The sequence below is a fragment of the Neopsephotus bourkii genome, unplaced genomic scaffold (genome assembly GCF_033783945.1).
Source record: "Neopsephotus bourkii isolate Nb327-2 ecotype Australia unplaced genomic scaffold, CSIRO-AGI_Nbou_v1 NB_1394, whole genome shotgun sequence".
In the NCBI taxonomy this organism is placed as follows: Eukaryota; Metazoa; Chordata; class Aves; order Psittaciformes; family Psittacidae; genus Neopsephotus; species Neopsephotus bourkii.
Window position 1 is genome coordinate 1,610,337 of NW_026901872.1, and position 24,328 is coordinate 1,634,664.

At 39.7% G+C, this 24,328-nt stretch overlaps 1 protein-coding gene across 15 annotated transcripts in view; it reads right to left on the reverse strand.

Moving 5' to 3' along the window:
* Window positions 1-24,328, reverse strand: part of LMO7 (LIM domain 7) — a 130,028-nt gene that overhangs the window by 66,947 nt on the left and 38,753 nt on the right. For 13 of the 15 annotated variants that reach the window (XM_061367734.1, XM_061367740.1, XM_061367737.1 and 10 more), the window contains exons 3-4: window positions 22,947-23,016; window positions 7,078-7,184 (exon numbers count right to left, since the gene is read on the reverse strand). In XM_061367734.1, the coding sequence (XP_061223718.1) occupies window positions 7,078-7,184; window positions 22,947-23,016 (177 nt within the window). Of the gene's footprint in view, window positions 1-7,077; window positions 7,185-7,282; window positions 7,441-22,946; window positions 23,017-24,328 lie in introns of those variants that run through there. The other 2 variants (XM_061367744.1, XM_061367741.1) reach the window with 2 other exon arrangements.

Genomic DNA, 24,328 nt, shown 5'->3' on the forward strand with positions numbered 1-24,328 from the left:
TGGTTAGAATATGGCTATGCCTGGGAAGTATTACCCATTTGTATGAATATGTCCATAGGGAAAAGAAGGGAAAAAAAAAAGAGTGAATTTCCACACTTATGTAGTCATAGGAACATTTCTAAAGTCATTCTAGAGTGAGGGTACTGCAATTTTCCATTTCAAGGAAAGTGTCACTAGGAAACTCAGTTACCACAATAAAAGCCTATTACAACCACATGTGTAAGAAATGTTATTTCCCTGGATATAAGTGGAAGCAGCATTCATTGTTCTAATTAAATTTTGGTTAAGTGGCTTGCATTTCAGTTCTCAAGACCCACCAAACAGTCTTATTTTGTTCATCTCAACTTGAATTCAAAGATAGTTTCTTAACCATTATGATGCTCAAGCCTTTGTGATGATTGACTCTTCAGTCACATAGGTATAGGCTGGAGACCTTACAGAGGTATAAGTTTTGGGCTAACTTCTACCATATTTCTTGTCCTGAAGCACTTGGTTTCTATCCAGTTCACAACTTTCTATTCTACAGAAAATAAAAAGGCAGGAAAGGGTGGCTCCGTGTGGGTGTTTTGGGTTTTGGTTTGTTTGGGTTTTCTTTAAAGCCAAATTAGAAGTAGGGTCTTCAACTTATTAAAAATGTATTTTTCTTGGAAAAAGTCAGCACAGCAAATTCAGGTTCAGCTCCATCATGCACTCTTATTGTAAAGGTGAAACTCTTAAGCAAAACAAAAAAAAGAAAAGAAAGATCATAGAATGGTTTGGGTTGTAAGGGATCTTAAAGATCATAAATATCATAAATGGATACCTTCCACTAGGCCAGATTGCTCAAAGTATAACTCTGCAAATGTATTAAATATAGAAGGCAGCCCAAGTATGAATTCAGTATTATCAACAGCAAACACCAGCTCTGAGCTACCTGTCCACAAATTGGCTTGTATTCTCTCTCTCCTGTAAGTATCCATTTTCAGGGTATTTGACCCTGTCTCCCTTGAGCAAAATATGACAGTTCTTCCTGAAGGACAAAATGGGATCCAAGTCCCAAGAGAGTTGCTCATCATTATACCTCAAGCTTCCAGCTAAGTCACTTGTCAGTTAAAAGAGTTAAGTGTCACTGGCAGAGCAACCCTAAAAAATTCTTCCAGAGACGGGCATGTATTACTGCTTTCACAATTAGAAATTTTTACTTTTGGACAGCTTTAAGAGCACTGAAAACAACCACCCATTCAAAAGATCACCTCTTCTACCCAACAGTTGTAGTATTCATCCCGTAGAACAGAAATTTCACTTTGCCTTTGTTAACCCTGCAGAAGAAAGCACCCCAAGTAGGAAATAACAGGAATCAGGAAATTTGGCATATTCCCCAAGACCAGACAGGAAGAACATTAAAGTAATGAGAAACATCAACTTATTAAACAAAACAACTTAAAAAACAAAACCAACAACAACCCTCTTTTCTAATTAGAACCTAAGATTTACTAAATAGCATGCAGTTACTTTCCACATGAAAAACAGGAATTTATTAATGGATTGAATGTAGCACTGGAAGAAGCTACACCTGCATTCAACCACTCTCTGCTACTGATTCACTGCTATTTTCAGGAACCCTATTATACCTGCACATTTAGTGGTTGCACCCAAAAAGACAAGTAAGGCACCTTTGTCACTGTAAATTGGCACTGGAACTATTGTCACCTGAATTATGGGATTAAGAAGGTGGGTACTAGAAGATGCTTTGTGTTTCGCTTAATTAGTCAGTCCTAGAAGGTTTCCTTTTTGACAGCCCCTAAATGAAGAGAGTTGTGTAGTAAGGGACAAGAGTTGTGGTATGGCTGATAGTGATTTTGCACATACGCTTAAAATTGTTAATATTGGTATAATGGGTACAACTGGTCATGCTTGTTTAATCAGAAGAAAATACCATTAAATGTATCCTACTCCAGATGGATGAAGAGATGCAGAATATGTTCTTACAGCCGCATCCCACAGCAACTATTTCATTTTGTCAGGCTTTATCTTAAAAGCATCTGATCTTTAAACTTCTTTGCAGTATTTTAAATTCAGAAAGTATTCTCTCTGAAGTGAAACAGCCTGTCTCAAAAAAAAAAAAAAAAGAAAAAACCCCACAAAAATAAAAACCAAATCAGCTGAAATGCATGAACACAAGGATGAACATGACAGATAACAGTTGTTACTTGTCTCTAGTTGGCTCTAGTTATATAGAGCTTTATGCAACACAAAGCATGGCATTCAAATTTTTCCAAAGTTGTTTTTTTTCTTTAGGAAATAATGAAACATAATTGTGCTAAAAAAACCATCAAATTGGTAAGTTTAAACTATTCAAAAGTTAGAAATGCCAGGACCATAGTCAGAGCTCCGTTATTTCATCTCATGTATGCACTTAATTTCAACTTCAGCAAGACTTGTATTACGGGGTTTTCTGTTCGCTTTATACAATTTATACTTCATTTAGTGAACAGGATTGATAATGAACACTTGGAAAAGTACAAAGCAGCAAGAAGTTGAAGGCCTTATCCAAATCCAAGTTCTGCAAGGCGCAGATATAATTCTGGCTACCTTGGGAGATAGTTTGAAGCCTCATTCTAAATATAACCCTGTAGTAAAGATATTAACAGGAGCCAAATATTTTAATCTGCTATTTTATTGAGAAATAAAATTGATATTGTAAAACAAACTTCAACATTAGGGGTCAAGGACTTGTGGTAGCTTTAAAAAAAGTTTGTTGGATTTATTAGTAGTGTTTAATGAGACTCAGAGTGGATACCTCATTTTCCAGATTTTTATTTTTTTTTTTCCAGACAGAAGAATTAATTTGCTTGAAAGACAAGACACATTTTAGTTTACACTCTCAGTCTGACTGTTCAGGCTGCCTCCTTTAAAACTGATAATTGGGATAACAAATTCCACCCGAACTGAAGTTTGGCATGTGCCTAAGCAAACTCGCCCTTTCAACTCCACGAATTGATTTTACAAAGAACCATTCCACAGCTGGGAACAGCTGGGTGTGTCACCTCTACAGAGCTGGGTAGGGAAGTGCTTGCATTTTTAAATAGTAACTGACAACTGAGAGTCACTGAGCTCATATTGCATTCTTACTTTGACAGGACTAAAAAAGAATCCAATGAAGTGCGCTAAGACAATCTCTCATTTGTGTAAATTTAAAAAACCCTCTCAAGCTGTTGGGTTTTAAAATAATACCTCCTCCAATTAAAAATACTAAAATCCTAGGCTAAATAAAAATAAAATAAAATACACTGAAAGAATTGAAGAGCGATGCATAGGCATATACACAAATAACTAGCCACAAAACAGTATGATGTGCACATAACTGCCAAACATGGTATGCAAGGAATAAATCCATCTGGATAATCTTTATTGGAACATATGACACATTGCTGTACTATACCATTGAGCAATAACTTCTGCAGATTTACATAAAGACTGAACTATAAATCTCAGGCATTAATGCACACTCCCATTTTCATTGGCAGAAAAGAAACCATCCATGCCAGTATATTTTTTCCACATCACCCGACTACTAATCTCATTGCTGATCTGGCAAAGCATAAACTTTGCAAGGCTTTGAAGAGCAACCAGTAATTTTAACCAGCCCTCTTCACAAAAACTTCTAAACAATGAAAATTTAAGGAGCTTTTTCTCTGCAAAAAGGATAATCACATAATCACTTGGAACTGGGAGTCTGGATATTTAAGAGGATTCTTGCCTCTCCCATCCCAGATACTACTAGTAATTACAGAGGACTTTCTCATTATCCCTATGCATCATCTCACTTGCAATAGAAAACAAAATACAAGTGAAAGTTGTAACCTCCTTACCAGATAGGAAGATTATTTTCTTAGCACAGCTTCTGGCAAGCCATGAGGAACAGAGAGTCTTCACCTTAACTGAGGTGACAAAAGAACATCACCCAACACACAAATATGAAGTTCAGTATCTCTGAATGGCATTGTGTTGGTGTTGATGAGATAGAAAGACTGAGCACTTATCAGCAAAGGTACAGTTAAAGGTACAAGGAGAACTTACATTTCCTTCTGGGAAGGGAGCCTGCCCAGGTGGACAGGACAGCAGCACAAGGTGCCAACAGCCTTAGGGCATATGATTTCTCACAAGGTAAGGAGAAGGAGGTACCACACATAACTGCCAGGCAGCAGAGGCAGGAAGAACAGAGCGAACACCTCTCCACAGAGCACATCACCCTCAGCGGGCAGGCAATCCTCCTCCAGGACCTTCCCAGCACCAGAGGCATCAGAGCAATTAGAGAAGTATACAGAAGGCCTCGCATGGCAGGGATGGAGATGCAACCTCTTAGCCAGCAACAGAAACTGGTTTTACTCTAACATAAAATGACAACTCTCATGACTGCCTTTAGCTACAGAAGCAGACCCACCCTTTTAATGGTACCTTCCTCTTATCTCCTTTCCACATGTAAGGCAAATCAGGCATCTTCTTATGCCTGGCAGTAAATATGCGTATCCCACCAGCATGCTGTTCTCAGCCTGAAAAGCTGACTGTTTCAGCAACAGTTTATTTAATCTATTTTGGGTAGATAAGCATGCTCTAATGGTGGTGCAACTGCAGAACACAGCAATACTACTGAGGTGTCAAAATACACACCGCTTCAGGCACACGTAAATGTTATCCAGCACAACCTATCACAGATGGTTTGAGATGTGGGCAATTAGCCTCAGGTGACGGCAGCAAAATGGATTTGTTTAGGAATGTTAGAAAGCCAGAAACTGAATGTAATCTTTTATAAAAATCAGCATATAAAAAAGGATTCCCTTCTTTGGGAAAAGAAATTATTTACTTCTAGTGCTGAAACTAAGGTTAATAGAGGATAATATGAAATCAAGACATGAAATTTTATCCCTTTTCTGAGGTCTGGCATCCTACAAGTTTTGATGAAATTGGTAATTCAGCTCAAATATCTGAAGTTATTTATTTCTATTAAATAACAAAAAACCACCAAAAAATGATCAGATAAAGCTCCTGATCAGATAGAATTTCTCTCCTGACATACATATGACTCTCTGGAAACCCTCTGAAGACTAGATTGCCCTCTGGGTAATCAAATGACTCATAATAAACTTTTCAATGGGAAGAGCTCTCTTCATATAACTTATTTCCTCCATTTGTTGGACTAAAACTTCCCACCCCCCTCCAGACTCTTAAACACACCAAAATGTGCTGGTATAGTTTAGGTTACCACTTTACAGCATGCTCAGATACAGAAGTTTTGAATTATTCTAAGTATTTTACACATACTGTGGGACAAAATCAAACCTATAATGAAACGCATTAAAAGAGCATGGCTATACCTCTGGCAGCTGGCAGCTTCCCAACTCTAACCCAGACCCCTTGCACTGCCCTCAGTAAGAGCTCAATGGTTAAAGCTACTTTTCTGAAAATCACCAACTAACCTGTTGCCAAGTACCTATAATGTAAAATCCCCACTGCCTTATGACAACTTCAAATTCCAGCCTTACTCTCTTCTCCCAGAGCTGGGAGGGGAACCAGCAGAGCTGAAAGGATAAAACAAAACTAAACAAAACACATCACCAACAAAACCTGGTTACAGACCCACTGGGTTAATTTCATGGCTGACCTCACTTAGGAACTGCTGTTAAGGTAGGGACGAGTTGGACAACATACCTTGCACAACAGTTTGCTAACTTGACCTCCCCAGGGTTTCAGCTTGTCACTACTGACATTGCTGAAGACCAGCTCCTGACCGCCTCTAACCCTTCCTGGTGATACTCTTTGAAGCAAACCTCCACCAAAATAACTGTAGCAAGAGTTTTGTGGATAATTAAAGCATGTTAGAAGCTACCAACCCTCCAGCTTTTGGCATGATGTAGGAACTAGCAGCAAGAATACCGGCATCCTGGAAAGGTGCCAAGTCCCTAAATACGTTTCGGGTATGAGTCAAAGACTGGAAAATGCATTGCCATCTCAAGTATCAGACCTCAAAACGGTATGAACTTTCATTCTGAAACTAGGCAGAGAGTATGTCAACATGCTACTGCCAGATCCACCTACATAGAGATTTCTTTCCAATTAAAGCAATTCTGTCATTTCACAATATTTTTTCCCCTTGTATTTACAGCAGGATTACTGCCTATTCTTCTTTGATAAAACCAGCAATTTTAGATAGGAATCGATTCTTAACATTTAACTGGACAGGTTTTCAGCAAAAATCACTGAAGCTTCTCTTTTTTTTTGAAGATAATAAATCCACCCTTTGTACTAACACAATAAAAAGAGCTAATACTGTAACAAAGCAAGATGCCCCAGGACAATATTTTTCCATGACACATTGATTTTAAAACACCTGTTAAGTGTCTATACAGTAAAAATGCACCTTAATCTCTCAGAAACTACTAATAAGACCCCTAACAGGAGACACAGCAGTCCTGAGACTTGAGAATCCATCAATTGTATTTCTGAACCAAACCACTGCTATTTCACAGGAAAACTCTTTTCTCTGTAAACATGACAATTTCCCTTTGTGCAATTCAGTACTTGATTTCTATACCCCCATTGACAGGAGATGTGACATTCAGTAACAAACACCTGATTAATAGTTGGAGTGGTGAGACCCACAGTCCTTGAGGAACACTGTACCTGAGCCTCGGAGCCATTCATATAAGTATCAGAAGTACCACCTCAGCCTTTCAGATTTTACATCAGTAATCTCAAAGCATAAAGGGAAGCGATATCATTTAACAGTTAATTTTGTTCCAAGTTTAAAATAACCTGAACAGTTTCTCTCTCGTATATTAAATCCTGTAAAAATTCATTAACAATTATTTTGCTTGTAAGGCATAATAATACTCATGTTTTAAAATTAAATTTGTGCAAATTGTATCTACCAGTCTCAACAAGGCTTAAACCCTCTCCACAGTATTCAGAACTGCTTGTACCAGATTAAAAGAATTTTCCATAGGCAAACATTAAAAATAAATAAATAAATCAATAAAAAAGACCGTGAAACAGCTTGGAGGGAGAAGGGGAGGGAGAAAACAAAACCACAAAACTCACTTGACTGTAACTCGATTGGACAAATCCTGAAGATCTCCTGGATGAAAAAGCTGAGCTTCTTTCAGTCCAATATTTTCACACGCTTTCAGAAAAACATTTATATTATCCTGCAAAGAGAAGTAGAAAGCAGTTGCTTAGTTAAAAGCACTAAGCAGGTTTTGCAAGATGATTAGTGAGAGCCTCTGAATGTCAAAGTCCAGCTCACGTAAATAATACCGAAAAAGCAATCTTCGGGATCATAAACACAGGTCATTCCTCATGCACATAGGCAGGCTGGGTTGCGATCTCAGTGACTGAGGGGTACGTTAAAGATTACCTGGCATAAGGCAGCAGTGAGCCAGTAGGCAGCAATCTCCACTTTGATGTCAGCTCTGCTCAGCAAACAAACGCCCTCTTCCTCGCTTTGCACGACAAGCCTCACCTCTTGCCTTTAAAAATAACTCCAGCTACTGACATTCACCACCCAGAAACTCTTGGCAGGGGAGGAAGAAGAGGAGGGACCCACTGCTTCTACGCTCACAGACCGCTGAGGGAATACTGCACCTGGAGTCTGGGTTTGGTTGCTGAGCAAAGCTCCGAAGAGACAGAAATCAAACTGTATTCAGTGCTGCTGCTTCCTTACATCGGGGGTTTTTCCTCTCCTTTGTGTTCCTCCCCTTTTTATCCCCCCCCCCAATATTACAGAGTATAGGTGCAGGATATTAGGGTGTTACAGCAGCACTCACTGCACCTGCTGCAGATCAACCCACCTGCAAGAGCAAGGTTAAAAATAAATAAATCAAACGATAGAGAAAGATTATACAACTTGTGATCTCTTTCCACTCCATAAACAATAGGCATTAGGCAAGAAATTCCTTCTCGTTAAGGTGGAATGCTATCAACAACAAAAGAATGTGCCCTCTTGCGCACTTGCTCCCTTCAGCTGTAAGCCACAGGAAAAGTTACTTAATTCAGAAGCTACCCACAGCCCTGTCATTTGTCATTTGAAGGGTTCCTAAATCAAGGTACTGGTAACAGAGTTCCACAGTACGGAAAAGCTCTACTTCAGCAATTTAATACTTCTTAAACTTTTTTTCTTTTTGACACATAATCCCTGCCTGTAACAATTATACGATCATGTAAAATTTCTTTAAAAAGAAAAACCATAAAGAAAACAACCACTGCTTCTAATACAGGCTTTAAAAAGGAAAAGAAACCCAAAAGTACCCACAACTTTCTGTTTTGAAGGTCCCTAGGATTCTAGTATTTCTTATCAGTCTGTAAACATGGCTTCATTCAAGGAAAATGTTTGAACAAGGTATTCCCTGTGCAGGCTGCAGGCTCTGTGTTAACACATCCAAAAGATCCCAAGTGTCTCACACTGGGAAGGTTTTGCCTCAAAGTCTGATGTGTGATGTGCCATGGTGGGAGCTGTTCTGCTTCAGGGGGATGACATGACAATAAGGGGGAATATGATGTGGTGGCAAATGAGACAAAGTGGCTTGAAGGATGGAGGACAGGCAACCTTGCCTCTGCCTGTGCATTAGCCTCTGCAAGTGCCCAGGGGGCTGCCTGCACAAGTGGCCCAAGGAGACTGATGATGGGCGGTGTAAACAAGGAGGGACATTTACTTTGCCTTACCATGCAGCACAGGGAAATCAGATTATATGTAGCAGTCTTATTCAATTAATATTTGAGTGCTGGTGAGACACTGGCACAGGTTGCCCAGAGAAGCTGTGGTTGCCCCATCCCTGGAAGTGTTCAAGGCCAGGCTGGACAGGACTTTGAGAAACCTGGTCTAGTGGAAGGTGTCCCTGCCTCTGACATGGGGGTGGGAACCAGATGATATTTAAGGTCCCTTCCAATCCAAGACACCCTATGATTCTATGATTAGTACCAAAACCCCAAAGACTTGAAAAGACATCGCTTCTGTATGGAAGTGGCCACAGACTACAGTCCCATTGCAAGAAGGGGAGCTGCTTGGTAAACAGCAACAGACAGACACCTCTCAGGTCAGTAAACAGGGGTCTGGGGAACCCAAGAAACTTCTGCAGAGCAGAAGGAACAAGCAGTTGCAAGGGAATGAACACTGACACTGATCAAGACATGCCCTAATTGCTCTGACCAGCCACCCAAACTCAGAGTCAACTCCCAAAGCAATGGGTTACATCAATTGAACTGCAGAAAATGCGCACGTTGTGCAGGTAAACAAGGAAGAAGAGTCAGAGGTTTAGAGAAATGGATGCTGCCTACACCCCAAGCGGTAGGAAAACAAAGAGTTGCTCATCAGTGGCTGCTTGGCTGCACAACCACTGAACTGTTAGCACACGAGAGAATTAATTTCAAAGGTGTCACAGCAATTAAACCTATCAAACATCAACCTCCTGATAAATAACACTTACAGCTCCTGAGAACATCTATTGCTGACATGAGCCAAGACCTTCAGAAACTGGTCAGAGGCCAGAAACTCCCCAGAGGCCAGGGAAAGACAACACAGGAGGCAGAACACGGCTAGCCACAGCCCTTGTGTGCAGGATAAAACATAGAATCATAGAATAGTTAGGGTTGGAAAGGACCTTAAGATCATCAAATTCCAACCCCCTGCAATGGGCAGGCACACCTCGCTCTAAACCATATCACCCAAGGCCTCGTCCAACCTGACCTTTTGAACATGGTTTAAAATGTGCCTCCCCCAGCTCCCAAGCCAGCAGTTTGATCACACCTACCATCTCACATATGACTGCCCCAATGCCAGTTCTCATCCGGTCAGGGCCTGGAACTGGCACCCAGAGATCATGAGATGGCACCCAAAAAGTTATTACTCAGGTTAGCAAATTGACACAAAAAGGTATCATTTCAACAAATCAGCACTTGTAAATAATGTCCTTGCCAAGTTATTCTTGACCATCCCTAAGCATTGTAAATCACTGAAGATACAGGCCTCAAAATAGCTAATAGCAGTTTTAAACTCTACCAGAATAATGAACCTTAAAATTAACTTTAAATAGCACCACAGAAATAAGCAGGGTAAAAAAAAAAAAAAAAGCTATCAACCTTGCAATTAGATTTAACATTAGAGATGTGAACAGGAACATTGTTCAGTGATTAATGCATTCAAATATAGAAGCCATCATGCTATTCCTTTTACCAATATAACTGTACTTCAAATAAGACTAATTGAAGTTACAACTTGAGCTTCAAAGCATATGCTCTAATCTGAATCTCATCATACTCCACAAAAACTATTCTTAAGCATTCAGAACTCATAAGCCTGGAGAAGCACAACACAACAGATCTACCTCCTGGTGACTGCAAGTAACTGAAGTGGCATGCTTGAGGTAAAAGAAAAGGACACATGACTATGTCCGCAACTGCCTTCTACCACTGAAGTGTTCCAGATGTCTGTAAATGAGCGCAGGCCATTTCAGTTTAAGCAAGATTCAAATTAGTAGTTGCAGCGAGAGGAGTAAGATGATAAGAGAAGACAAGGGACCTATAAAATGAGAACTGGAGAACTTGGTTCCGTTATACTCATAAAATGGAGCACAAGAGGCTGCCATCTACTAGCACAAGGGAAGCAAAACCAGAAAGGGACAGATGTCCAGTCCAAAGGTAAGGCTCCATGGTCAGGCAGATCAAATACATTTATGTAGACAACATAAGGTTTCTGACCATTAAAAAAAGAAATCTCCTGAACTGACAGGCACTATAGGGACAAAAATTAACTCGATGCTTTTAATACAGAGCTCCAGCAGTGCATTTCCATAAGCACCTGAAGTTGGAATTAGCATCATAGAATTACAGAGCTTAAATAACAACAAAAATAAAGCCTTAAGTCTTAACCACAAAATTCAACAGCAATTTATTTCTGGTATGTTATTACTACTTCTAAGTGTTTTGGTGAGACAGGGTTGGGAGGCTGGGGAGTGGGGGGGGGGCTTTTCTTCTTCCCCATATGGTGTGCATGATGAAACGGCAGAGCATTTCAGATGCTCCCAGCACAACTTGAGTTTCCCACACGCAGTGGACTTACATTAAATGCACAGCACAGAATGCTGAGTTGGTATAGCTATTACCTTTCAGCATTTCATTTTTGTCTCAAACTTCAAAGTAAACCGCACCCAAAAACTCTGTGAAGTCATAATACAAGAGAGACAGAGCCAGCAGTGGGAAGCAGGTCATCCACGAGCAGGCATTTAAATACCACTGTTCGAGGGAATGACATGATACCGCATGCTTTCAGGCATGCACCTGCCTTTCTGGTCCCTATGGTGCATCACCAGCCACAAACCATTCACTCTGCCTGTTGCTAAAGCATCCCTCTCTAACCAGTGTTGAAAAGGAGCCAAGATAACATGCCCGTATTGAAAGTGAGACTGTGGTCAGTTCCCTCCTTCTATCCCATATTGTAGCAAAGCAGAAAGTGCCTTTCTCACTCTACATGAACACAGCCTTATGGACAATGAGGAGAGCAAAGAGCTGAGTATTCCCTGTTCTTTCTTGCCAGACCTAAGTGCTGCTCCTGCTCCCAGACAAGGGGCAGGGGGGCTGCACCAGAGCTCTGCACCTCCAGCAGGGCTGCCACAACAGGGCTCCTCATTCCCCTTGCTATCCTCCAGACTGCAAAGAAGAAAGAAGCCTTAGTGGTCATGGGAAAACATGAGAGTACAGACATATTCCTTTAAAAGTAATTTTAAAAAAATGAAATAAAATTTGAGGGATTGCCACTGGCATTGGTGCCATGTTTGCACCTGGAATCAACTCCTAATATATGCCACCATGGCAAGAACTTGAGACAAAGGTGAACAGCACTATGAAAAGGAAGACAAATATACATTGCTGGTGAGGTGGTGGCAGTGGTGGGAAATACACCTCAGTGCCCATAAAAAACAGAAAATAGAGCAAGAACTTCTAAACCAGGAAAAAAAACAAACCTGCATGAGCAACAGGGAAGTGAGGGAAAATACAAAAGTAGAGCTACAAAAAGGATGGAGAAAGAGTTGGCATTAAGTGTGAAAAAAACAACCACCCACTAACCTGAGACATAAAGTGCATGAAATACAAAAAGAATCTCAGAAATCTCTGAAGTGAAAGAGCATAAAGATAAAGGCAATTAAGAGAAGTCCTCATGTAAGCCTGTGTAAATACCATCTTATTTTGACTACTTATGTGCAACGCAACATCACAGTAAATTCAGATTCTATATTTGAGATGTAATTTAATTAAAAAATAAATCCCTCATTATCATTATTATCTGGGTGGGGCAGGAATATTAATTTAAACAAGCGTGTAAATACATTTCTTTCTTTAAGGTGCAGTCACGCTGTGTGGTAAGCCTGTCTTCTCCCTGGTTAACTGTTTCTCTGAAGCCTCACATATGCACTGAAACACAGAGAGATCTCATAGGCATACAAGTTATGGCACATCTTTCAATTCACTTGGCACCTGGGAGAAAAACAATTTAATTAACATGGTGTTTTTCTGTTTCTCCTGGCTGCATCAGCCAACAGATGAAGACAGTCCCCCAGGTGTCTCCTACTTCTATGCAAACACCCACTGTTTCAGTTAAAGACCTTACCTCTACTGCAGTGCAAAGCTCTGTTTTGTTTTGGGTTTGGCTAGGGTTTTTTTGGGGGGGTTGTTTGGTTGGTTTGGGTTTGTTGTCCATTTTTTTTTTTATTTGGGTATGGTTTTCTTTGGTGGGGGTGAGATTTTTAGGGGTTTGGTTTTGGTGGTTTTTGTGTTGTTGTTTTTTCAGAGTATCAAGGGGAAGAACAGGAACTGAATTTCATAATGACACCCTATGCTCACAGGGCCACGAAGCATATTCACATGGAAGTATTATAGCATCACCCAGACCGTGACTTTGTGCCAGAAGGTGTTTTCATTTTCCAGGCTCCCAGAGGGAAAAGAGGAAAGGAAAAGAGGAAAGGAAAAGAGGAAAGGAAAAGGAAAAGGAAAAGAGGAAAGGAAAAGGAAAAGAGGAAAGGAAAAGGAAAAGAGGAAAGGAAAAGGAAAAGAGGAAAGGAAAAGAGGAAAGGAAAAGAGGAAAGGAAAAGAGGAAAGGAAAAGGAAAAGGAAAAGGAAAAGGAAAAGGAAAGGAAAAGGAAAAGGAAAGGAAAGGAAAGAAGGAAAGGAAAGGAAAGGAAAGAAGGAAAGGAAAGGAAAAAGGAAGAAAGGAAAGGAAGGAAAGGAGAGGAAGGAAAGAAGAAAAGAGAAAGAAAAGAGAAAGAAAGAGAAAGGAAAAGAGGAAAGGAAAAGAGGAAAGGAAAAGAGGAAAGGAAAAGAGGAAAGGAAAAGAGGAAAGGAAAAGAGGAAAGGAAAAGAGGAAAGGAAAAGGAAAGGAAAGGAGACCAAAACAAACAAACAAACAACAAAAAATAAACCAAAAAAACCCCACAAAGCAAACAACAGCAACAACAAAACAAAACAACAACAACAACAAAAAGAACAAAAAATCAACACACAACTATGCATTTCTGACATTTTAGGAAGAGACATTTTTTCAGCTATAGAATTCTGAAAATCATCTGAATAGATTACATTTAAGAGACATTTTTCTTAGTATTACGTTTATGGAGACATTTGGAGTCCTCTCGAGAGTTTACACTGTGTCTCCTTCAGTTCTGCATTCATGACAAATCTTTATTGGCACCCTTAAATAAGGACCTATTTCCATTATAAAAAGATGTATTTTTAAAAAAGTAGGATAGATGCATCACTATACTGACCACTACGGCTAGCTCAAATTGGTTAAATGCAGACTTCAGCACTGCCTTTCATAGCAGCATCACTGTGCAGCTACGCGTTGTTTATATTTGGAGGTGGGGTAAGGGAAGAAACCTACAGCAGGAGCTCGTTGAACAAGTTGGGTAACTTGCTCTTCCTCAGAGGTACGTTTCGGTTATTAGCACTGGCTGTGGGTGTGGGCAGAAGGGGTGAGGGCAAGAGCAAAGTATGGGGCTCAGCCAGCCTTGTGGTATGACCACAGGCCTGGAAGCCAGGAACTCACAGTTACCACCTTGGCCTTGCACACTCAGTTCCCATCACCCACTCATGCCATCTGTAGACTGTGATCCCTGCTCCTACAGCTCTCCTCATTTCTCCAAAGGCTGCTAATTGATTGGACCTTGAACTGAAAGGAGAAGGAGGAGTAGGTGGGAAAAGCTAAACCACTTTTTTCCTCCCTCTCTTTTTGGGCCCCAAACTAAAAATAATAATTAAAATAATCACCCTGCAGGAATAATTTGACTTAGACTGACCTCAGGGCTTCAGTAAGTTATCCCACCTATAACAGAGTACAGGGAGCACCATGTTGGCCAAAGATCAGAAACGGTGCTAATTGCATTGCCACTCCCCTCTGTGTGCCCTTCGTTGTTTTTCCACATTAGGTGAAATAATAAATTACTGTGATCCTTGACACAGGGATTTCCTGCCCCAGCTCTACACATGATTACAGACACCAACTGTTTTAACGATTCACTTCCAGATTTCCTCTCAAAAAGCAGGTGCTCCTCCTGCCAGAATGCAGGAATGAAACTTTATGCATAAACTTTATCATTATCTTAGTGCTTCCGGTATTGATGACTGTAAATCAGCCAGAAGGAGGAATATTCTCCTTCACCACTGCAACTCATGAGTGTCAGAGTTCAGCCATTATGGAAAACACATTCTGAACCAGCATTAGATAAGAACTATTCCGGTTTTGAGCAAAAAGGGCCATCCATCCCCCAAACCCCAATTCCACCTGCAATGACAACAGCCAGTTACGGACCTCTGTAAGGCCAGCGTGTGTACTGAAGGGTCTTCCCCAGAGTTTGTTCCTCAGCTCCTGGAACTGCCCACCGCCATGTGTAGTGGCCAGCAGAAGACCTCTCTGCTCAGCTCACCTCACTGCCTGCAACCTCTTGCAGCACTGAGCTCAACAGTTTCCTTCCAACAGGCGTGATGGGATTAAGGGAAACACACAACAGAAATTAATGGGGTATTTTTGAAACAAGACTTCCAAGTTGACAGCTTTCAAGGTGCTCAACAGAGCAACAGACCAACTGTCCTCAATGACTTGAAATTCCTCTCTGTGTCTTTTACCCAGCTACAACATAACCTTTGCTATGACATTACAACCATGTATTACAGCAACAACATGTACCAAATAAGGCTTTTACTGTTAAGAGAGTGAATATCAGGTTGTAAACCACAGGTGTGTTTCTGGGATGTTGGTGCTACCAAATAAGGCCAGCTGGAAAGGACAAGAGCAAAAGTACAGCACATGGGCACCCTGGGCAGACAAGCCTTGTAGGTCAGGAGAGCTCTCTGTCCTTCACAGCTTCACCCCATTTTGAGCCAGACAAAGCGACTTTAGCTCGCTCCTTGCAGGCATTCTTACTGCAAAGAACATACAGGCTTGGAAAGCCAATATGGAATAACCATCCCAGGCTATTTCTGTGTTTAGACAGGCCTTAACTTTCCCACCAGTTACTTGAAATCCAGTCAAAGCCAAGAAAAAAAAAAAAAATTAAAATCAAGTGATCTGCTTTTCACCTCCAATAGTTTATATAAAACAGACTTTAGAAGCAAACCATGTTATATACTCTAGTGCCAAGTCACCCCACTACACAGAGCTGGAATGACAGTAATCCACTTAAAGGTGAGACTCCCCTGAAGCCTAATGAGTAATGAAAGAAGTAAAGAACTCTTGCTTTTGAAACAAAAAGTTTTGGCACCTTCCCCCTCACCCCCCCTGTTTTTTTTGTTTTGCTCACACAAGTCAACAATCTGATATAGATGAAATTCTCCACATACAAGGCTTGAAACAGAGGAAGTTGCCTCAGATCCTCAAGTCGCATAGTCCCTGATTTTTAGACTATGATTTAGTATTTCAGTCTTCCTAAAAAAGAATTGGTATGTTTCTTCTAACTATGCTTCCTTCAAGGGACAGAAATCTTTTGCACCTCAAGCAGAGTAGCCTCTTACTATTGTATTTAATCTTTGCTATGATCCTACTACTGTATTTAATTCCTGCTGCCCTACACAGGCTTATCCTGTGCTGAAGGGAAGCTCTGCCAGCACACCCAGATCAATGAGCAGGTTCAGAGATGGTCTGCCTTGAAGCCCATCTGAGCTCCTGCATTAGTTCCAGGCTAACTCGTGTTTCTCCCTGTCCTCATGCCCCAGAGAAAGCAGCAGCTCAGCACCCCGCATTTGGAAGCATTTGGTATTGGCATTGTATTTAATTGTTTTTTTTACATACATCACTGGAGAAGGGTGATTCAACATGGGCATGCAGGCATGGAGGTGTTCAGACTGGTGTTAAAAGATGTTGTATAAGGACTTTATACCAAACAGAAGAGCCACTAGCATAGCTGTACAGCTCCAGCACTCAAAGCACAGAAAAAGCTATCACTGCTGCAATTAACATCTACTTTCTTTGGAAATTGCCATGAAATTTAAGCACTACACATCAAAGAATATCTGACAAACCAGTCACTGTAGCGTCCAGCTCAGGAAGATTTCACACAGATAAAGACCAACTGCCACAAGAAATCTCAAAACTGCACTTCCTTGGCAAAGGCAGGAGCAATCAGATTATAAATGTCACAAGTATGATTTAAGGTGTGTACCTGTTCTACGTGGTTGGCATTTCTTTCCTAGTTAGGAAGGAATGTTTCTTTACAAACACAGAAAGAGTCATCAGTTATTTAAGGAAATAAAAATAGCATACAGACAACAGCTGATTGAGTTGAGAAATGGAAATTTTTTGCAGTTTGTTTGGCAACCGTATTTACGTATTTTGTTAAGTGCTGGCAAGTTGAGGCAAAAAAGGTCACACTTTCTCAGAGCTTTGGTTCATAGCAGGAGGAGGGATGAAAAATTTCCACTTTAGAAAGTTCTCACTGCCCATCTGATTGCTTCACAGTTAGTTTATAAGCATTTTTAAATTAATTAATTAACATTTTGACATCTTATCCCAGTAACATGCTGGAAGCATCAGTCTGGAAGAAATTCTCTCATTTAAAGCCTCCCCAAAATACTACTTTTGATTTATGGAGATGAACCAACAGGCACAGCACTGACTGTCCCGTGACAAGAGACCAGAGCAAGTAGCTGAACCTTCATTTCTTGGAGCCTGTACCGATATAATTTCTTCCCACTTGTGTCTCCTCGATACATTTAATTTCATCATCTCCCACCCAAAACCTGTCAAGTTCAATCCAGTGTCTGGGTTTCATTCTGCCTGATTGAAGTCCTGAGCAGCTACTAAAAATGTCACAAAGAGTTTGCATCAACCTCCTCTTTCCCCACACCCTACATTTCAAAGTGGTTAGGCAGCAACAGAAAACAATTAAAGGAAATTGAGAGCTAAGGCTGAAATGTACCATATGTTTTCAAGCAGAAGGCCACAAAACATCAGTAAACCACTGCTGAGATTACATACTCCCACTATCAGGCACTGAAAGACTACAGAACAATGTCATCTCTAACTATTAATAACCATACTTCCTTTCTAGCACACAATCCTCTTTTCTTAATTGTCTAACAGAGGTATTTCCATATGAGCCACATTCCTCTTTCCCATAAGACAGTAGAAAGGGTATTAGAAGTGATTTATAGTTCCACATACATTCCTATCAGGTCTTGCATCGCTCCTGACATTTGCTCATTTATAGCTTTAGGTTCTCATAACTAAAGAGACTTTTCTGGTTTGTTCTTTTATTTTATTGTTGTGTTGCGGTGTAGTTTGTGAGTGCACTGGACAGAGAGTCAACCCCTACCATACTCCGACTTACCGACTGACCTTGGGAAAGCCATTAAAACTCCCTCTACCCATGCTCTGTTATTTTCAATAGAAATGTAGAACTGAAACCATGTCAAAGCACTCTTTGCAAAGTACTCCAAGATGTAACATTTTTAAAACTTTTTATATGAAAGGCAAGACTTTTCTTAGTATTTTAATCATAATGATCAGTTTCTGAAATGCTCCATAACTTTACAAAGACCAAAAAAAGTCATAATTGTTTGGTTTTTTTCTTTTTTTTTTTTTTTAAAGCAGGATTTTCATCCCACAGTTTGCATGCCCATTGTGTTCCCAAATTTGAAGCAAAATTTGCTTAGAAGTATAAAGTAACATCAACTGAAACTTCTGAATTTTACAACAGAAAGTCACGTGCTAATTTCCAATTGTATTTTTTATTGCACTAACAAAATTTCACTAAAATGCATTAAGTAAGAAAAACATAGTCCCCGTTACATCCATCCTGAATCTCCCCTCTTTTAGCGTAAAATCATCACCTCTTGCCCTATCGCAACAGACCCTACTAAAAAGTCTGTTCCCATCTTTCATGTGTCCTGGTACTCTTCAAAACCTTCAGAAGGTTCACATCATTTAGTATTACTCCCTCTTTGCTACAAAAAGAGAACATTGGACTAGCAAACAGAATATGTCCAATGGTTATCAGCCCACTAGTCAGCTCCTGACCAAAATTCATGAGGCTATTTCCTATAATCATTTTTGGACGCTGTTAGTTGCTGCACAATCAACAATTCCATCCGGGTTTGAGCCTTTGTCTTCTGGTGTTTCACAGCAAAGCAAGCACCTGTAGCTTTTATGTAAATTAGTCCACGTATTTGTGCATTTGCGCTTCCTCATTTTTCATGAAGGATAGAAAGGAGATGCTCTCTTTTTCCATACCAAACAAGCTACTGTTAACAGTACTAACGTAGCCTATGCTAGTCAAATTCACAGATTAATACTTAAAAATTCAAATAATTTAAAAAATACAAAATGTAAGAAAACAGAAGGCATAAACCAATATAATGGCTACACTAAGCAGAAGGAGGTGAATAGCAGGAGAAAATATATAGTCAGGATTTTCAGCATGAAGAAATGAACTTCACAATTAAATATACTTTGAAAATAATTCCTTTTTTAAATTAAAACAAAACCTCATATTAATATTGCCATATTTTAAAATTTAAGTGAAAAACACATCTAATTTGATTCCAAGTAACCTAGAAAAGGAACTTTGAAGCTAGATCCTAAATAAAACATAAAATCTTCACTTTGCAAGAGTGGATATTACCTGAAAAACTGTTTTACAAGTGTCCTATAATGAAGTCAAAATGTCATCTGCACGCCATTCTTCTGCATCACAAAAAAACAGCCCTGTCAAGAAAACTTTCCCACAGAAAAGGGAACTTCGGCCAGCTCCACTTGATGACAAGAGATAAGGAAGTACCAGGGCGGTTCCACGGTTTGCAAAGTGTTAGGCACAAAGGCTCAGAAAAATATTTTTAATGGCAACATTTTTATCTTATCCACCCCTGCCTTTATCTCCCTTTTCATTTCAGTATAGCTTTCTTCCATGTCTCCCTTCTTACCTTTATTATTCCCTACTTTCCCCATTTAGGAGGCACACACCAATGACCTCTGTGACAAAGTAGCTCTCCTTCACTGTCTGAAGTGGCTATCTCAGTGCAAGTAGAATTAATACATTCTGATACATTAAATAAGTAAATTATAGAATGTAGTGATGTTACATTAGATTGCATTAAAGAGGGAAAGATGCTTGAATAGCACTTTTCAGAAGGGCATGTTGAGCCTTGGTGAACCAGAAAAATAAGCGTTTGAAAAATCCTGCCTGGAAAACTGTCAAGACAATTCTTCATCCTAAAGGAACCTTAATTGCCCACTAGAACAAAACAAAACAACATCCCATTCTACTGTATTTCAGATGCCCATGTTCAAACCTGGGACTGCCTAGAAATGTGCAGTTTTATTCTCTTGTGTGAAAGGGAACCAAAAGTTCACACACACAAAAAAAAAGCCTCTCTGGCAAAGAAGAACTTGATGAATATGATATTTGGTGCTTATATTCATCCAGCACACAGACAGAGTTAGGAACATCTCTGCTTGTTTGAAATCAAGGACCAACTTTTAAAAAAATAATTATCACTAATGGTATTTAACTTACAGTTCAAAAAATCCAATGGCTTTCTACTCTGTCCTGTGGTTTGACCTCACCCCTCAGGCCTCTGATGTAATGAAATGTTTCCCAACCACACAGCAAAGCACTACACTTTCACCTTACTGGAGATGCAAGGACAGATAGAGGGCCTAAGACGACCAAATCGGTACACTGCAAGGCAAGACTCCCATCAGCTACCACTCTCCAAAGGAGATACTGATTCTAACTCCAAGTTTGCTTCACCACCTGGGCTCAGCTGGAAACCTACTATAACTAAAAGTTTGCCTTGCTACAGAGCATAAAGTTACTCCTCCTGAGAAATAAGCAATATATTATTCTGACAGATATGCTGAGCTTGCATGTAGTATACAAAACTCATTCATCTTCCCACTGTCCTGTGATGGCTTCTAACTTCCATCAGAGTTTATGATTCTTTGTGTTCAGCCAACTGAGCTGGAAACATGAAGTTTCTGGGGAAAAAACAGCACTGCAGCCAGAGATGCACCTCCAAGAATGCTCAGCAGAGCCTTGTTGGAAAAGATGTTGTCAGACCACAGTCTTCCCCCTTGTGTGATTGTATCCAAATCATCTAACCATCTCATATTCTGGGACTCAAGCTGAAAAGTCCATTTTTATTCAGAACCAGGTTTTCTTCGGGTTTACTTTTGGTAAGCAATCATTTTATTTCCACCACACCCCAAGAACTTTAAGCAAAATCATGATTTAATCTGTAGAAAGAACATGATCAGAAGATGCTCTGATTACAGGATTTGCAAGACCCAAATTCAAATTGCAGCATCTGTTCATCCTTGAGCGGAGGGGGGGGAGGGGGAGAAGAAGGAAATAAAAGGAAAAGAATCCCCCTACCAACAGTTATTTCTAAATCTTATAAAGGCTTGGTGATGAGCAATAATTACTGCAATATTGAAAGACACTGAAATCAGCAGAAGCGAGAGCCACAAAAGTATACACATGAAACAAATCTGTGGGAGAAGCAACTTACAAGCAATGAAAATATTTCCAGAACACAGCAAGCAAGCCTCCCAGATAAGTCCTTCGCAAGATCTTTCCATGTCAAAATCCTTTGGTTCATCAGCTGCAGTATCCCAAGCTTGCCAGGTATCAATACTTGCTTTTCTATAAATGCAAAACCCCACCATTTTCAGTTTGAGTTTTACATGCCAGGATGAAAGGTGGGCTCTTGAAATCCAGTGTAACTGAGCCTGTTCCTCTCAAGTCTGGGAAAACGCATTTTCCCTCCCACTACTGCCATTGTAAGCACCAACTTCTGAAACCCTCCCATTATGACCCTCATAATCATGATCTTCTGAAACTGAAGTCCTTATCAGAAACCTTTTTCACAGGTTAACACAAAACATCAGCACTCTCATTTACTATATTCAAGTGGTATTTTAACAACAATATTACTGGATGATCTTGGTTGATGAGAATCATTCACCTCTCTTCCCCTTTATTTTTGAAGATTTGTGAGGACAAGAAACAACTTGAAGGAACAGTAATACACTACAAGTAAGATATAAACGACACACCTCATGAATACTCCAAATTTCTGCATGTGGAAACAACCAAAAAAAGGCATTAAACCCCAGAGTGCTTGCAGTTATGATTCAAGACAACACTTATGTCACCACAAAAATGAAATCTAGCCTATGGTTTTTTGGGTTGGATCAAATGGCTACTTCAGAAGCCATTTAGGTAACCAAACTGCTTATAGAATAAACTGCTGTCCTCCCAGAATGATTTTGGTTTCATTTGAATTCTTTCTACAATGCCTCACAGGAAAAGAATGTGCAGTACTCATTATTCACAAGCCTAATACCCTCAGCTTTTCTGGGACAAAAGCAACTAACACTTTCTACATTCATTTGATGTGGAAATACACATTCTCAGCTTGTGCAATGATATATGGCAAGTTAACCCAATCTTACAACCTCCAGCTTAGTTAATTACACTTATTCTCTAATGAGAAGTTGACCATCAAAAACAGATGAGTTTTTATGTTCTAACGGGTTGAACCAACAACAATAAAAGTATCCAGCAATGTTTTGCATTCTACTCATGTTAAGACATCAAGTAACTTTCCCTAATGTTAAGACTGTATGTTTACCACAAAGTGAGATCCTCCATTTGTTACAGGAATCATGTATGTCCTTGTTCACCTTGGGTCTTTTAAAGATGGGACCGGTAGTTCTCATGAAAAGACTAAACGGCCTAGATATCCTAGTGACATGAACAGACAACAAGGCTTTTGGAAGTGGTGGGGGGATGAATACAAAAATTCTTTGCATTATTTTTGCACAAAAATGTTTCTGATGCTAAATGGTTACAAAATTTCTCCTGCAGCCTCTAGCCAGAAAATTTGCCAAACAGCGCACTGGAAATCTAAATTTCCTGTTAAAATGGTTATAGGTATCTTCTCCCTCTTCCCCATCAATGTGATTTATAGCCAAAACACTGGCAATTCCCTCAAATGAAGCCTGAAGTGAGATCTTTGCATCATTGGGGTTATTTAATGCAACCTAAGCTTTGCTGTGGGTGGGGAAAAGCACATTCTAAAAATACTCCAGTTACACAGAACATTTCCTAATCTGACCATTCCCTAATAAAGAAACATCTGAAGTGACTTACGAACATAAACAGGAGGGTGGCCTTTAAAGAGAGAAAAGTAACGCTAGATAGGCTTGTGCACAGGAGCCATCAGGGCTTCATATATCTGGGGATGATGAAGCTTCACACAGCAGCAAGGTAATTAAAGTTACAGACCCAAATCACAGAATCTGCATTCTAAGACAACATGTTAATGATACAGTTTTAAACAAAAATGGAAATGAAGCTAAAACTTTGAAAACTTAGTAGGTTTTTTGGCGCCATACCCCAGATATTATATTTGATGTCATTACTTACCAAGCCAGCTATTGGAGTTGACAGGCGATTGATCTTCTTAACAATGCCAGGTTTGATCTTGTTAATCAAACTAAAAAAAGAAGTCATAGGATTTTCTGTCATGTAAATCAACTTTATTTGAGCATGAGCATAAAATGCTTATTAAGAAATACTTTGCATATAGTTGTAAGTTACATGATTTGAACCAAGTAAATCTGAACCTATTAATGCCCCCTAATTATGGGTTTGTGGTTTTGGGTTTTTTTAATCAGTTTTCCAAAAAGTGACAAGGAACAGCAGACTGCAGAAGCAAAAATGGGATATGCCACACACACAAAAAAAACCCAGAGTGGCAAAGTGAGACAGAAAATGCCTGGGTAGGTGTAGGCAGAAATGGATCTGTGTTTCTACTGCATGGGTGGTGATGTTAATCGGACTCAGATTTCCCATTTAAACATTTACTTCACATAAAAGTTCTGATGCAGATGATGTCAAAAATATATCAGAATATTAATTTTCAGAGCTCAGTGTGAAAGCACTGATATTCATGTACATATAAGAAGTCAATTCAGTTTTCATAATGCTATCAAGCCCACTCTGTGTGCAACAATCATTTTTGGCATATACAATATACAAATGCAAGTCATTTTCAGTCTCAGCCAGAAAAGGTTGTGCCTCATATTCTTACTTTATATAAAATCCATACTTAAACTGAGAAGATAGGACAGACTCGCTTTTGAATACAAAGTCCAAATACACACCTTGTCCTGAGATGGGTATGAGGCACAGGATTTGTTGCACCTTTATACCCAGGTTTTCAGTCATGCAGGTAGGCAAATACCGTGGTTCCTCAAATTACATGTTAGACCACAGGATCAGCAGAGAACAGGGACCTCAGGACACCCTGGAGACTTTGTCTTCCTGCATACCTTTAAGGATTTTAGACTTGCTTGCTCTTCTTGTTGCTGCTGGTCTGGCTAGATCCTTTAACCCACAAAGGTTCAGTAAGGTTGTGTGATCTACCCACATCAATGCAGACCCAGGACCTAATGCGTGTAACTTTACATGGGAAAAACCAGTTTTTGCTCAAGCAGCAAATATATTTGGAAAGTAAACACAAAGAACAGAGTTTACCTAGATACACTGGAATGGAGGATAGAAATATCTGCAAAAGAAGAATAATGGCTACAGGTCCTGAGATTTTTCAACTTCATTGACTGAGTTATTTAGTAAGCACAATATATGTAATGATTTATTTAAAAAAAGAGTGATCTGTTGAGGTGAAATTAAAACAAAAAATTATGTCGGAGGGTGCCCCCCCCTTTTTTTAATCTTCAAAATGCATGTTTGCTGTTTAAATAAAATATACCACCTCCAGATATAATATATCCTTGGACACTAAA